The sequence below is a fragment of the Scyliorhinus canicula genome, chromosome 1, assembly GCF_902713615.1.
Source record: "Scyliorhinus canicula chromosome 1, sScyCan1.1, whole genome shotgun sequence".
Classification (NCBI taxonomy): domain Eukaryota; kingdom Metazoa; phylum Chordata; class Chondrichthyes; order Carcharhiniformes; family Scyliorhinidae; genus Scyliorhinus; species Scyliorhinus canicula.
The window spans coordinates 289,783,330-289,799,233 of record NC_052146.1 but is presented as its reverse complement, the minus strand read 5'-3'; the positions used below and the strand labels follow the sequence as shown (position 1 = coordinate 289,799,233).

The 15,904-nt window shown below is 48.2% G+C and overlaps 1 protein-coding gene across 1 annotated transcript in view; it reads left to right on the top strand.

Annotated features, from left to right (window-relative positions):
- Positions 1 to 15,904, top strand: part of zgc:174356 (uncharacterized protein LOC100137120 homolog) — a 113,587-nt gene that overhangs the window by 57,370 nt on the left and 40,313 nt on the right. Inside the window, exon 5 of the mRNA XM_038815000.1 lies at positions 15,709 to 15,792. Within this exon, the coding sequence (XP_038670928.1) occupies positions 15,709 to 15,792 (84 nt within the window). The remainder of the gene's footprint in view (positions 1 to 15,708; positions 15,793 to 15,904) is intronic.

The following is a 15,904-nucleotide window of genomic DNA, read 5'->3' as shown; positions in this document are numbered from 1 at the left end:
AGACCTGCGCCGTGCGGCCACCCGCCCACCGCGGAGGACTATCATGCCATTTTTGCGGCCAGCCCCAACAACCCCGGCAGTAATGCCCGGCCCGCAACGCGAGCTGCAGCAGCTGCGGGTGAAAAGGGCACTTCGCTAAGGTCTGCCTGGCCAAATCAAAAAACTCTAACCCTAACTCGAACATTCGCTCCTCCGACTCTCAGGCTCGCAGACCCCGTAACGTGGCAGCGTGTCTGCCGACTCCACTTCCGCACAGCATGTACGACTCACGGGGGCCGCCACCTTGGCCATACTCCCCCACGCGGCCGGCCACGTGCGATCCATGGAGGACGCCATCTTCCTCTCCGCCCGCCACGTGCGATCTATGGGGGCGGCCATTTTAGACGCATCTTCCTTTCCGCCCGCCACGTGCGATCAACGGGGGTCACTATCTTGGCCATCACCCGCTACCCAACTCGAACAGTCATCGCAGGGCCGCTCCAGCACCGCCGACCACGCCGCCGTCTACCCTCAAACTCAGCGCCGTCACCTTGGACCAGTCGCGGCCCAAGCACCTCAAAAGCTCCATGGTGGCCGTCTGGATCAACGGCCACGAGACACCGTGCCTCTTCGACTCCAGGAGCACCGAGAGCTTCGGTAAGGCGCTGTTCGCTCCCGGTATTCCCAATGCGGCAAACAATCTCTCTCACCTCGGGGTCGCACTCAGTCTAAATACAAGGGCGCACCTCAGCGCCTCTAACACTACAGGGCGCCAATTATACAAATTTCAAATTGTACGTGCTCCCAGACCTCTGCGCCCCGCTCCTCCTAGGACTGGATTTCCAGTGCAACATCAGGAGCCTCACACTCCGCTTCGGCGGGCCCCTGCCCCCACTCACTATATGCAGCCTAGCAACCCTGAAAGTCGACCCCCCCCTCACTCTTCGCTAATCTCACCGCCAACTGCAAGCCAGTGGCCACTCGTAGCAGGAGGTATAGTCTGCAGGACAGGGTGATCATCAGATCTGAAGTCCGGCACCTGTTGCGTGACGGAGTCATAGAGGCCAGTAACAGCCCCTGGAGAGCTCAGATGGTGGTCGTCAAAACCGGGGAAAAGCTCCGGATGGTGGTTGATTACAGCCAAATCATTAACCGGTTCACGCACCTTGATGCGTACCCCCTCCCCCGGATTGCGGACATGGTAAACCAGATCGCACAGTACCGCGTGTTCTCCACGGTGGATCTGAAGTCCGCATACCACCAGTTCCCAATCCGCCTGGAGGACCGCCACTACATGGCGTTCGAGGCAGACGGCAGCCTCTTCCATTTCCTCCGGGTTCCCTTTGGCGTCACAAACGGGGTTTCGGTGTTCCAAAGAGCAATGGACCGAATGGTGGACAAGTACGGGCTGCGGGCCACTTTCCCGTACTTGGATGATGTCACCATCTGCGGCCATGACCAGCAGGACCACGACGCCAATCTCCACAGATTTCTCCAGACCGCCCAAAAGCTCAACCTCACCTATAATAAGGAGAAATGCGTTTTCCGCACCACCAGGCTAGCCATCCTCGGCTACGTCGTGGAAAACGGAGTCCTAGGACCCGACCCTGACCGTATGCGCCCCCTCTTACAACTCCCTCTCCCTCACTGTCCCAAGGCCCTCAAGAGGTGCCTCGGATTTTTGTCGTACTATGCCCAGTGGGTCCCCCAGTATACGGACAAAGCCCACCCACTATTTAAGGCCACCCTCTTCCCACTCTCAGCCGAGGCTCGCCAGGCCTTCGACTGAATTAAGGCGGACATCGCTAAGGCCGCCATGAGTGCAATAGACGAGTCTGTCCCGTTCCAGGTGGAGAGCGACGCCTCAGAGGTCGCTTTCGCTGCCACTCTGAACCAGGCAGGCAGGCTAGTAGCGTTCTTTTCCCGAACCCTGTCCTCTTCCGAACTTTGACACTCCTCAGTTGAAAAAGAAGCCCAAGCCATTGTGGAAGCCGTGCGGCACTGGAGGCACTACCTCGCAGGTAGGAGGTTTACCCTCATCACCGACCAAAAATCGGTTGCCTTCATGTTTGACAATTCGCAGCGGGGCAAGATCAAAAATGACAAGATTTTGAGGTGGAGGATCGAACTCTCCACCTACAATTACAATATTGTATATCGTCCTGGGAAGCTCAATGAGCCCCCAGATGCCCTGTCCCGCAGCGCATGCGCCAGTGCGCAAGACGACCGTCTTCAGGCAATCCACAATGACCTCTGCCATCCGGGGGTCATCCGGCTCGCCCATTACATCAAGGCCCCCAACCTGCCCTTCTCCACTGAGGAAGCAAATAGGTGCAGGGGCACTTCTATAGACCAGACAAGGCCCTTCTGGTAAAGGCATCCCGGCCCTTTGAACGCCTGAGCATCGATTTCAAAGGGCCCCTCCCTTCAACTAATCGCAACATTTATTTCCTCAACGTTATAAATGAATTCTCCCGTTTTCCCTTTGCCGTCCCATGCCCCGATATGACCACCCCTACAGTTATTAGAGCCATGCACAGTGTCTTCACTCTGTTCGGTTTCCCCAACTATGTCCACAGTGACAGGGGCTCATCATTCATGAGCGACGAACTGCGTCAGTACCTGCTCAGTAAGGGCATTGCCTCGAGCAGGACCACCAGCTAAACCCCCAGGGGGAACGGGCAGGTGGAGAGGGAGAACGCAAAGGCCTGGAAGACCGTCCTACTGACCGTACGGTCCAGGAACCTCCTGACTTCCCACTGCCAGGAGGTCCTCCCCGATGCACTCCATGCTATTAGGTCCCTCCTTTGTACGGCCACGAATCAGACTCCTCATGATCGCCTATTTGCCTTCCCTAGGGGAACTACTACGGGAGTCTCGCTTCCGCCCTGGTTGAGGACACCGGGCCCTGTCCTCCTTCGAAAACACGTTCGGACACATAAGACCGACCCCCTGGTAGAGAGGGTCCAGCTCCTGCACCCGAACCCCCACTACACGTTTGTTGAACTCCCTGATGGCCGACAAGACACCGTTTCCCTCCGGGACCTGGCACCCATAGGCTCTACTACCACTACCGCCGATGTACCTCCCACACTACACCCCACCCGACTTCCCATGCCCTGTGCCCCTGCACCTATTTGCTTCCCGCTCTCCCTTCCACCCGACACACCGGTCAGCAGGAACGAAGCTCAGGAAGAACCACCTCCGGAGTCCACCCCCGGACCCGCACCGAACATCCTTCTACAGCCACCCGAAACGGCTGCAACACCAGTGCTTCATCAGTCGCAACGCACGATTCGGGCGCCGGACCGACAACTTGTAGACCCGTCACCCCCGCCGGACTTGATTTTTTAACAGGGGGTGAATGTGGTGAATGTGTAACCACTATAATTCACACTGTACATAACTGTGTACCTGTGGGCTCCATCTGTGAGCCGTTGCGGGGCTCTGCCCACAGGGGGAGATGAGGAGCATGTACAGGGCTCCGCCCCTTCAGGAAGTATAAGTGCTGCGGTCCTGCGAGTCCGCCCTCAGTTCAGCATAGTCGCAGGCAGGCTCAGTTGTAAGCCGATTAAAGCCATAGTTTACTCCAACTCATGTCTCAGAGTGAATTGATGGTCACACCAAAAGTATCACACGGAACAGATATTAGGGCAGATGACCAAAAGCTCGATCAGAGAGATGAGTCTGAGACAAGGAAAGAGGCGGAGAGGTATAGGGAAGGATAGCCGGGGATGTTCAAGTGACCATATTAAGAGGAGGGCTGGAGGAGATTACAGAGATCGGGAGGGACAAGGCCAGAATTTGAAAACAATAATGAGAATTTTATAACTGACGCGTTGTTCTCCCTGAATCCGGTGCAGTTCCGGTGTAGTTACATTGTGCACCTTGTGTTGCCCTATTATGTATTTTCTTTTATTTCTTTTTCATTTCATGTACTTAATGATCTGTTGAGCTGCTCGCAGAAAAATACTTTTCACTGTACCTCGGTACACGTGACCATAAACAAATCCAATCCAATCTAGTTCAGTCCGGGATGGGGGTGAAGTATGAATGGGATTTGGGCCGCGTTAGGACACGGGCAGCAGAGGTTTGGATGACCTCAAGTTTACGGAGGGCAGTATTTTAGCTGGGAGGCCTCCAAGTCCGACCTCCAAGGTGAGGTTTTCAATTTTGTCTGGAGTGCAACACGGCCGATTACACCCTGCCTGATTATCGTTTTCATTCCACTTGGCTATCGATCTAAAAGTGCCTCTTATACAGTTCCACCCACCCCCCCCCCGCCCCCGATCCTCCGTCACCCGAATACCATGGTAAACTGCCTGACTACAATTTGCATCTATTTTGCTCCACTCTTCCCCTCACCACTGCCCGACAAAGCTCCTTAGCTTAGTCCTAGGTACGGCACAATTAATAGCCCATAATATTGGGAAGGGGAATCTTTCTTCCTTTGGCATTTGCTGTAGAGTATATATAACATTGACTAATGCTTCATTGCAGTGCTGAGGGAGTGCTGTGGTATTAGAGGTGCTAATATTTATAGGAGAGCTTAATCCGAGTTTACGTTTACTTATTATGGTGGGAATTAAGGGCGCGACTATTGACCACACCATGTCCGACTCATGACCTGGATCCACACACAATGGGCCAGACCCAGATTTACATTTCAAGTGAGCAGTCAGGCTCACTCCCCGACTTGAGTGCTGTTTAGCACTGGCTTTGAGGGGTGGAGGGGGGGATCACCCAGGCGTTCGGAGGCCCTTGGGTGGTTAGGCTCTGGGGTGGGCAGTACCCTGGCACTTCTGATGCCACCTGGGCACCATGGCACTGGCACCCTGGCAGGGGCAGTGCCAGGATGGCAGGGCCAAGGTGCCTGGGTGGAACCTTGCCTGCGCTGGGGATAGGGCCCCGGCATGCTCTATCCTTATGAGGTGAGGTGTGGGTGGTTCGAAGGCCCCCTCATTGGTAAATTGGGGCATGGGGGGGGGGGGGGCAGGGTCCGGAGACCGTGGTGGGGGGTTCACATCGGAGCCCCATTTTAAATGTTGCGCTGCAATCTCTGTCTAACCTGGCGAGCAGAGCTGTTATTGCAGGAAATGGGACTACGTGCAGCCTCGGCTTTGCACCCTCACTGCGGCCCAGAAATGAAGCAGAGTTCCATTTAATAGTGGGGTTGTTCTCGGCGCTGGGAAACACCCAGCTAAACGCACCCAACACGGGACTCTGTTTAATTTCTGTTAAATCAGGCCCAGAGGATCCCACATTTTCGAGGAAGGGCAGGGAATTCTGGTGATCTGATCAGCATTTGTTCCTTAACAGCTGCAGACTTGTGCTTTCTTTAGGTGAAAATTGATAGCAATATGCGTAAATACTCTTAGGATTGCCCCCCCCCCCCAAACCATGGATGTTGAGGCAAATGGACTTATAGACCCTGAGTTCATGGTCTCACTACATTTTATTTAATTTTGGGTAGATATTTCCTGTCCCCTAAAACACCTCTGGTGGTTATTTAGTCTTGCTTGTTTTCCTTGGTACAATAGCATCCCTCCAAGTATTAATGATGTGGAGATGCCGGCGTTGGACTGGGGTGAGCACAGTAAGAAGTTTTACAACACCAGGTTAAAATCCAACAGGTTTGTTTCAAACATGAGCTTTCGCAGCACTGCTCCTGAGGAAGGAGCTGCGCTGCGAAAGCTAGTGTTTGAAACAAACCTGTTAGACTTTAACCTGGTGTTGTAAAACTTCTTACTGTGTCCAAGTATTAAGGTGAAGCATTCAACATGCGTGAGGACATGTGATTAAAAGCTCGATAAAAGGTGGGACAATGAAAATCGAAGCCAGAACAGGAGGAGCGGAGAGATCTTGGAACGTTACAATTCCTTGCATTAGCATCGCATAGGCTTTACAGATCTCTTACATGTGTTTCAGATTCTTGTGCCAAGGTGGACTGATGTTGAAACAGGAGGTTGACAACTGAATCTTTTGTCATGGATAAATCTAATTTACTTCCTGTGCAGTGCTGCTTTCTCACTACAATGTTCTGGATGGTGTGCTGTGCGATACGTTGGAATCTAATTAAGAATGTTTTTCGGTTTTGTTATTACAACAACATTTACTGGAAGTCTGTTGGCATAGCTGAAGCTTACTTTGAACTTGGTGAGCAATGAATATTCAGGATAGACAAACTTGCAGACACTTGATAATGTTTGATACATGAAAAGGTCCACTTTGAAGATAGTTTGGCACAGACAGAGAATGAAGGCTAGAGAACATTTGAGGTTAGGCAGGGGCCGTGAATAATTTTCTTATGTAACCAATAAAGTGCTTTCATGAACATCTTCAGAAGTAGAAGGTCAGATGTGTGCTATGGTGCAGATGGTTGCAAATGCTTCTGAGGAAAAAGGAGGGAGGGTATTTGAAAAACCAATTATTGTATTACAGGAACCGGTTCATAGATTAAACCTATTCATGTGCGCCGAAGTAAAATTGATGTTGCATCATCAGGAATTCTTGGCTTGTAAATTCTAAAAGTCCTGCATCATTATAGCCAAACTATTCGTTCCACTAGTATGTTGCAGACACTTGAATTTTCATGCAGGAACTTGCCATTAATGAGCTACAAATTTTTGACGATAATCCAACATTACTTTGGAGAAAGTGAACAATCTCTCCATTTATTAGTCATTAAAAGCAATTACTTTCCAGTATTTTACAACCGGATCAGCAAGGTGTAAGTTTAAAGTGGTTGGAAAATATTTGGATCTTTGACTTTACAAATGCTGTTACTATAGACGTTCCCTCAGACTCAATGTCGCTCGTCATTCACAATAGCAGATACCTATTTTAATCAGTATCAATTTTTTATTTTCTGATATTTAATTCGCTATTAAGAGCACGATGTTGGTGATTATAATATAGCTGTCTTGTTGGTAACTTGCGCGCAGACTCTTGCGTGAGTCATCTCGTCTTCACTCTAGTGTCACTAATCATTGTAAACCCACTTTAGTTTACACCAAAAATGTGAATAAGCTACTGTTTTCACCACAACACTCAATTTTTCTTTTCCCCATAAAATAACAAAACATATAACTACACAGGCGAAACATGTCCTTAGCTATTCAATACCTAATTATCTCTGTTAAGAGACATGCACATTCATACCTGATGCCTCAATCACCTGGGCTGATTATAGAGTGAGAGATCTTTGGGTGGAATTTTCCATTCCAGGGCTAAGTCACGTGGTGGGGTCAGGAACCAGGAGTGTTTCACACTGCAAATGCCAGTGGGAATTTGCATCTAATTGCCTGATGCTGGCCTATGATTTCAAGTGGCGGGACGGGCTGCAGAGTGCATGTCTCTCTGTGTCATTTCTGGGCGTCATATTTAATAAGGCATCAACTTGTCCTTAGTTGAACCTGGAAGATCTACCTTCTGAAAGTAGAAGATCCACTCCCTACTGCTGCACCTGGTGTTCCATGATCACTGGAACATGGAACATACAATGCAGAAGGAGGCCATTCGGCCCATCGAGTCTGCACTGACCCACTTAAGCCCTCACTTCCACCCTATCCCTGTAACCCAATAACCCCACCTAGCCTTTTTTTGGTCACTAAGGGCAATTTTATCATGGCCAATCCACCTGCACGTCTTTGGACAGTGGGAGGAAACAGGAGCACCCGGAGGAAACCCACACAGAGCGTGGAGGTCTTCAAAACTTCACAAGATGCCACAGGCCTTCTTCCAGGTGAGTCCCGAGATATCCACGCTGGGTTGGTAGGGACGTGTTCCGGACCGGTGTGATTTCCTGCTGGTGGCGTGGATGATTGGACGTGGGGGGCCATTCTATTTGGGCCTTCATCTGCCCTTATCGGCATCCCGTTAATGGGATGCAATTCAGTTTCCCGCTGGCCATTGGCAGGAATGGGGGCCCACCACAATGGGCGGGAGCGCATGTTCCCCCTGGTATGAAATGACAGTGGGGAAACAGCTTTTTCAGCACCCCCCCCCCCCCCCCCCCACCCCCGATTAAACCCACAGTGGAGGGGCGTGGGAAATGCTCGTTGGAATTTAGAAGGATGAGGGGGGATCTTATAGAAACATTTAAAATTATGAAGGGAATAGATAGGATAGATGCGGGCAGGTTGTTTCCACTGACGGGTGAAAGCAGAACTAGGGGACATAGCCTCAAAATAAGGGGAAGTAGATTTAGGACTGAGTTTAGGAGGAACTTCTTCACCCAAAGGGTTGTGAATCTATGGAATTCCTTGCCCAGTGAAGCAGTTTGAGGCTTCTTCATTAAATGTTTTTAAGGTAAAGATAGATAGTTTTTTGAAGAAGAAAGGGATTAAGGGTTATGGTGTTCGGGTGATCCCATTGAATGGTGGAGCAGGCTCGAGGGGCCAGATGGCCTACTCCTGCTCCTAGTTCTTATGTTCTTTTTGCATATTCTGACTGTGTGCCCATCAGGGAGGTGTGAAAAAGCAATATGAATGCCCTCAGGCCTCAAATTGCTGAGGCTTGGTTTGATGAACGGCTGAGTAAAGTTGCTGTTATGAATGAAAAGCTGCCCTTTGGTCATGAAACCGCTTCGGTAGATTTAACTACCCGCTCGGCTAGACTTGACTACTGGGTGGAATATACCAGTGTTCGACCAATAGTGCCAACTGGATGCCTGTTCCATTTTGAGGGCAGGCTGCAGGTGCCAAAAAAGCACCAATTCTTTTTCCCCATGTCCCTGCAAACTAGTTCTAATTATACTAACATTTTCTGAACCTCTTCAGCTGTAAGGCCACATTTAGCTGAGGTTGGGAGTTAAAATGTCTTTGGGGTACCAGTATTTCATTGGTCTGTATAAATCAAGGCACAGTGAGGCTGCCCCCATATTCACGAGGTTATTCAATGGAAGATACTGGGGAGAAATTGGTGGCAGAACAGAGATTAAGTGGTTAAACACGGTACTTTACCAGCTGGGCAGATGGAGCAAGAAACCTTTCCAGTATGTCACTTAGTTAAGCATCCTGCTGACCATAATAAATGAACATTATTCCATAATAAAGACAGATGACATGATAAGCTCGTAACCTCCGTCTGATATAACATGCAGAAGTAAACAATCCGAAGTCTGTGGCGGCTGGTTTGTCTGGTATCCCATCTTGGGAGCTGTCCTGATTGACGATCCAAATAGCATGTCTGTCTCTGGGAGGTAACTCTTTGAATCTGACCTGACCAATGTATCAAAACCACAATATCAGTTAGAACTAAACCTGCCCTGTGGATAACATTTGCAAAGTGTTAGTTTGGACAGTTAATCAAAGAGTCTGTGATGAATGTAGGAATTTCGGGTGTATTGTATGGTATGTGTTTGGCGCAATAAGGGTTAAAAGCCTGGGTTACTGTGTTTATGACCGCTGCGGTCGTGTTTTCAAAAATCCTGATTTGCTAGACAGCTGGACTTTTTGGGGCCAGAGGTGCAATTAAAGTGCCATAAAAGTTTGGGCTGTTGGATTTTTATTTAGATTAAGAGGGTTAACCGTGGAGTCACTGGGCAGAATTCTCCATTCGGGAGACTATAATTGCACCTGATTTGTGCTGGGAGTGCAAATTGGGAAGCGAGTCCCAACCATCAGCCATGCAAATTTATACATGGTTAGGATTGCAAGGGAATACCACTATTGGGCTGCCATTTTGAACAGGCAGCCGTAAATGAGGTCCCATGGCTGACTGCCCCCCACCCTTGGGTTTTCTGGGTCCCCCACCACAGAGACCCCTTAAGGGGATATCCACAGGGGGTGTACAGGGGTAATTCACAGACTTCCCCCCCCCCCCCAAAAAAAAACCCTGTCAGGAAGCCACCCCAGAAGAGAGACCCCTGTCCCTTTAAGAGATCTCTTAAGAGTTACCCCGTGGCCCATTGCATCAGGGCCACGCTTCTCAGGACCGGTCGTGATTCCCACCGACGTGAATCCCGGCCCAGAGGACCAGAGAATCATGTGGATCTGGAGAATATGGTTACTGGCCCACTAAAGTGAATGCAAATGGGTCTTCATGACCTATTTGCCTCCTCCCGCTGGTGCGATCCCGATGCCAGCACAGGGGTGTTGATCCCATTTTCTTCACTATCCTGGATTCTCCGCCTCATCGGTAATTCTGCTATCAACGGCGCGAGCCGGAGAATTTCGCCCATTGTGTTCAGTGTAGCACGATGATGTCATTAATTGGAGCAGCCAGGGTCTGAAGCAGTCGGGTGTTGAGGAATTTTCAGAGTTTGTTTTTTTAGGCTGCAAGGTGAATTTAGATGTTTTCTGAAGAATTCAGCCAGGGGCTTTGCACTATTCTGTCAGGGTGTCGGGTCTCTTTCTTTAAGCAGTCTCAGAAGATCTCTCTTTGTCAAAGTAGATTATTCAAGACTTCTCTGTACAGCAAGTATTCCTGAGTCTGCTAACTGTATTTAAAAGTGGATTGGGATCTGAGATGGTTTTGTTGTTTGAGTGGAAATAAAGATAGCAGTTAAGGGTAATTGTGCCATTGATTAGCATTGTGTAAGGGGTAATTGTAACCTACTTTCTTGTGTGATGTTAAAGATATTTTAATACTGTGTTTAAGTTTGTTTTAATATACCATAATCTCCATTTCTTTGTGAAATCACTCCTGAAGCGAGGTATCCTTTCCTCACAGTCTTACAGAATTAGAATAACATATTCCTGATAAATTGTGTCCCAGGATGCTGTGGCAGGCGAGGGAGTGGGTTGATGGGGCTCTGACCAATTTTTTTTATTCCCCTCTGGCCACAGTGGAGGTACCAGAGGACAGGAGAACAGCTAATGTGGTTTCACTATTTAAGAAGGGTTGCAGAGATAAGGCAGGGAACTACACATCAGTGAGTCTCCGTCAGTGGTAGCAAAACTATTGGAAAAAATTCTGAAGGAGAGAATCTATCTCTACTTGGAGTGGCAAGATTTGATTAAGGATAGTCAGCATAGCTTTGTCAGAAGGATGTCATTCCTAACAAATTTGATTTAATTTTTTGAGGCGGTGATCAAGTGTGTAGATGGGGGTAGTGTAGTTGATGTAGCTTACATGGATTTCAGCAAAGCCTTTGACAAGGTCCCACATGGGAGATTTATAAAGCAGGCAAATGCACATGGGATGCAGGGTAATTTGATAAGGTGGATTCTTAATTGTCTTACTTGTAGGAGACATAAGGTGATGACTGACAGCTATTTTAGTGACTGGAAACCAGTGTCCAGTGGTATACCACAGGGATATGTGCTGGGTCCCCGATTGTTTGCCATTTATCTAAACAACATAGATAGCAATGTGGGTGGTATGATCAGTAAGTTTGCGGATGACACAAAGATTGACCAGGTGGCTAACAGTGAGGTTGAGTGTCTTGGGTTACAGGAAGATATAGACGGGATGGTCAAATGGGCAGATAAGTGGCAGATGGAATTGAATTGAACCCTGAAATGTGTGAGGTGACACACTTTGGAACAAGTAATGTGACAAGGAAGTATTCAATGGACGGCATGACACTGGGAGGTTCCGAGGAACAAAGGGACCTTGGCATGTTTGTCCAAAGATCTCTGAAGCGAGAGGGTAAGTTAATAGAGTGGTTAACATAGAATTTACAGTGCAGAAGGAAGCCATTCGGCCCATCGAGCCTGCACCGGCCCATGGAAAGAGCACCCCATTTAAGCCCAGAACTCCGCCCCATACCCGTAACCCTGCAACCCCACCCAACCCCTTTGGACACTAAGGGAAATTTAGCATGACCAATCCACCTAACCTGCACGTCTTTGGACTGTGGGAGGAAACCGGAGCACCCGGAGGAAACCCATGCAGACACTGGGAGAACGAGCAGACTCCGCACAGACAGTGACCCACGCCAGTAATCGAACCTGGGACCCTAGAGCTGTGAAGCGACAATGCTAACCACTGTGCTACCATGCCGCCCTTAAATAGGCATATCGGATACTTGCCTTTGTCAATTGAGGCATAGATTACAAAAGCAAGGAGGTCATGTTGGAGTTGAAGAGAACTTTGGTGAGGCCACAGCTGGAGTATTGCGTGTAATTCTGGTCGCCACATTATAGGAAGGATTTGATTGCACTGGAGCGGGTGCAGAGGCGATTCACCAGGATATTGCCGAGATGGAACATTTAAGTAATGAAGAGAAGTTGGATAGGCTTTCGTTGGAGCAGAGAAGACTGTGGGACAACCTAATCGAGTGTAATAAAGATCATTATTATAATGGGCGCCACGGCGGTGCAATGGTTAGCACTGCTGCCTCACGCCGCTGAGGACCCGGGTTCGATCCTGGCCCCGGGTCACTGTCCGTGCGGAGTTTGCACATTCTTCCCATGTTTGTGTAGGTGTCACCCACAACCCGAAAAGATGTGCAGGGAAGGTGGATTGGCCACGCTAAATTTGCCCCTTAAATTGGGAAAGAAAAGAATTGGATACTCTAAATTTATTTTTAAAACTATTATATTATTATAATGCTGGGCATGGACATGGTGGGTAGGGACCAGCTGTTAGTTGAAGGGTCAGTCACAAGGGGACACAAGTTCAAGGTGAGGGGCGGGGGGGGGGAGGGGTTTCAGGAAAAACATTTTTACTCGAGGGTGATGACGGTCTGGAATGCATTGCCTGAGAGGGTGGTAGAGGTGAGCTGTCTTACATCCTTTTTAAAAAGTACCAGGATGAGCACTTAGCACATCACAACATTCAAGACTATGGGTTAAGTGCTGGCAAATGGGGTTAGGTTGGTAGGATGTTTTTCATGTGTTGGTGCAGACTGATGGGCCGAAGGGCCTCTTCTGCACTGTGTTTGCTGTGATATTGGGTTTTCTGTCCAGTATCCTAGTCACTGTCGGGGTCTGGCCTGGTATCGTAATAAGCAAGAAGGTCAGGGGTTCAAGTCAGTTCAGTGGCTGGAGTTTTTGATATGTTTTTGGCGTGGATGAGGGGTGCCTAGCCCATGCTGGTCCCTATTAGAAGCCACAATTGGCAGCCCACCTGCTATATATAATTAAATAAATAAATAAGGGTTTGTTTTCAAGCCAATTGACCCCAATATTATGCTGCCCCTGCTTTAACACAGTTGACGTGGGTGGGAGTGGGCAGCCTGTTCCTTCAAAAAAAGTTTTTAAAAAGGCAGGAATGACGATGGTTATTATTTTGGGAAAGAGGGGTGCCAGCTGGGAAATTCCACCCATCGATAGTAAGTTTGATTAGTAAGTTTGCGGACGACAAAAAGGTTGGTGGAATTGCGGATAGCGACGAGGACTGTCAGAGGATACAGCAGGATTTAGATTGTTTGGAGACTTGGGCGGAGAGATGGCAGATGGAGTTTAATCCGGACAAATGTGAGGTTATGTATTTTGGAAGGTCTAATACAGGTAGGGAATATACAGTGAATGGTAGAACCCTCAAGTGTATTGACAGTCAGAGAGATCTAGGTGTACAGGTCCACAGGTCACTGAAAGTGGCAACACAGGTGGAGAAAGTAGTCGAGAAGGCATACGGCATGCTTGCCTTCATTGGCCGGAGCATTGAGTATAAGAATTGGCCAGTCATGGTGCAGCTGTATAGAACCTTAGTTAGGCCACGCTTGAGAGTGTTTAATTCTGGTCGCCACACTACCAGAAGGATGTGGAGGCTTTAGAGAGGGTGCAGAAGAGATTTACCAGGATGTTGCCTGTATGGAGGGCATTAGCTACGGGGAGAGGTTGAATAAACTTGGTTTGTTCTCACTGGAACGAAGGAGGTTGAGGGGCGACCTGATCAAGGTCTATAAAATTTTGAGGGGCATAGACAGAGTGGTTAGTCAGAGACTTTTTCCCAGGGTAGAGGGGTCAATTACCAGGAGGCATAGGTTTAAGGTGCAAGGAGCAAGGTTTAGAGAAGATGTACGAGGCAAGTTTTTTTACACTTGGGTCGTGGGTGCCTGGAACTCGCTGCTGGAGGAGGTGGTGGAAGCAGGGACGATAGTGACATTTAAGGGGCATCTTGACAAATACATGAATAGGATGGGAATAGAGGGATACCGACCCTGGAAGATTTTAGTTTTTACTGGCAGCATGGTCGGCACAGGCTTGGAGGGCCGAAGGGCCTGTTCCTGCGCTGTACTTTTCTTTGTTCTTTGATAGTAACCCCTTTCCTTTCTTTCCTTCCTTCCTTCCTTCCTTCATTCTTGCCTTCCTTCCTTCCTTCCCTCCGTCCCTCCCTCCGTCCCTCCCTCCCAATCTCCACTCCCAAAGAAGGTGCCCAGTCCCTCCCCGTCTAATATCCATTGCTTACCGAAGTCCGGGAACCTTTGGGTCCCTCCTCCTGGACTGCCCTGATGCAAAGGGTGGGATGTTCTCTCAGTGACGGGCAACATACTGCACTTGCCTCATTGTTGCCACCCACAGCATACTATTGCCACGGAGCGGACTTGCTAAAGCGACAAACTTTATAGTCAGGGGTGAGGGAGGAGGTGGCGAGATGTATGCCCGCCATAAAATGCAACCTCAGGATTGAGCACGAAATTCATATTGATACTTCAATGCAATACCGAGTGCTGCACTGTTGGAGATGTGCCTTTTGAATAAAGTATTAAACTGAAGGCCTTATTTGTTCATTCACATAAACAATCACATGAGACTTGCTGTTTGTTCCCCTATTTCCTATTTCTCTTATTTTGTCGTTATCATTTTTGGTCCAAGGATCTTTAATGGAGACATACCTTTAAGTTGTGCAGAGGAAGTGAGGAACTGCTTCAAAATAGCACAGTGTGCTATAGGGTCTTAGATTTTGAACAACAGAACCCAGACTTTATGGCACCTGAGAGATCCGAGGGATTTGGTTTGATTTGGTTGGCTGGCGGTCAATGGATTGGCCAGTCACCATATCCTTCCCGGCAACAGACAACGATTGGCTTCTGTCAGGTGGGGTTTTCAGAGGACCCAGCAGAAAGCTTCTGGTCTCTGAAAGAGGAAGCTGCGTTTCTCTCTCGCTTTCTCCCATATTTGGGTGCCCACTGTTACTGTGAATTTACACGGAAACCAGTCAACCCTCAACGTGGATGAATCTAAATGGAAGGCTTTAAAAGTTTCAATTTATTTTATCACCCCTCTTTCCCCTCTGTATTTGTTTGTCGTGTGTGTGTGTGTGTGTGTGTGTGTGTATATAGAGGGTGGGATGAGTTAAAGAGGGAGATTAGAAATGAAGTAGTAGTGAACCAGTTGCATTTGTTGCCTATTTAATTATAGTTACTGTTGACAATAAAAGTTAATTGTGGTTACATTTACAAACTGGTGACTGCAGTTATTAGGCAGCCGAAGACTTTGGGTATTTTTAAAATTAAAAGTTAATTTCAACTGTGTTGTGACTCTGGGCCTAGTGGTGCGGGATTTGACAGCACATTATCCCAGGGTGTCGTAATACACTATTCAAAGGGGCAGGGGAGTTTTCTTTCCCTTGAGTCAATATTTACCCCTCAATCAATATCACTAAAACAGGTAAAACTTCAAAAACACTTGATTGGCTGTAAAAAGCTTTTGGGACATCCTGCAGTCAAAAAGACAAGTCTGCCTCAATTTAGAAAAATATATTTTTCTTCCTATCTCCGTAGATCCTTACAACTCCTCCCACTCACACAGCCTGCATCAATCTAAATAAAAATTATTTATGTGCGCTAATTAAAAAAAAGAGCATTGATCATGCACTTCAATATTAATCTTTCAGGTGCTATAATGAATAGTCTTTCTGGATTCACTGGAGCTGTGCTTCAATCTGTGGCATCCAGCACTGTGGAACGGCATGAACAAGGTCAGTACTGCAGGTTTGCTTGTGAAATAATTAAATTTAATGATTTTGTTATAATTCACTTTGACTTGCATTCATTATAAATGGTTTAAAACGTGATCTTAATCTCACTTTA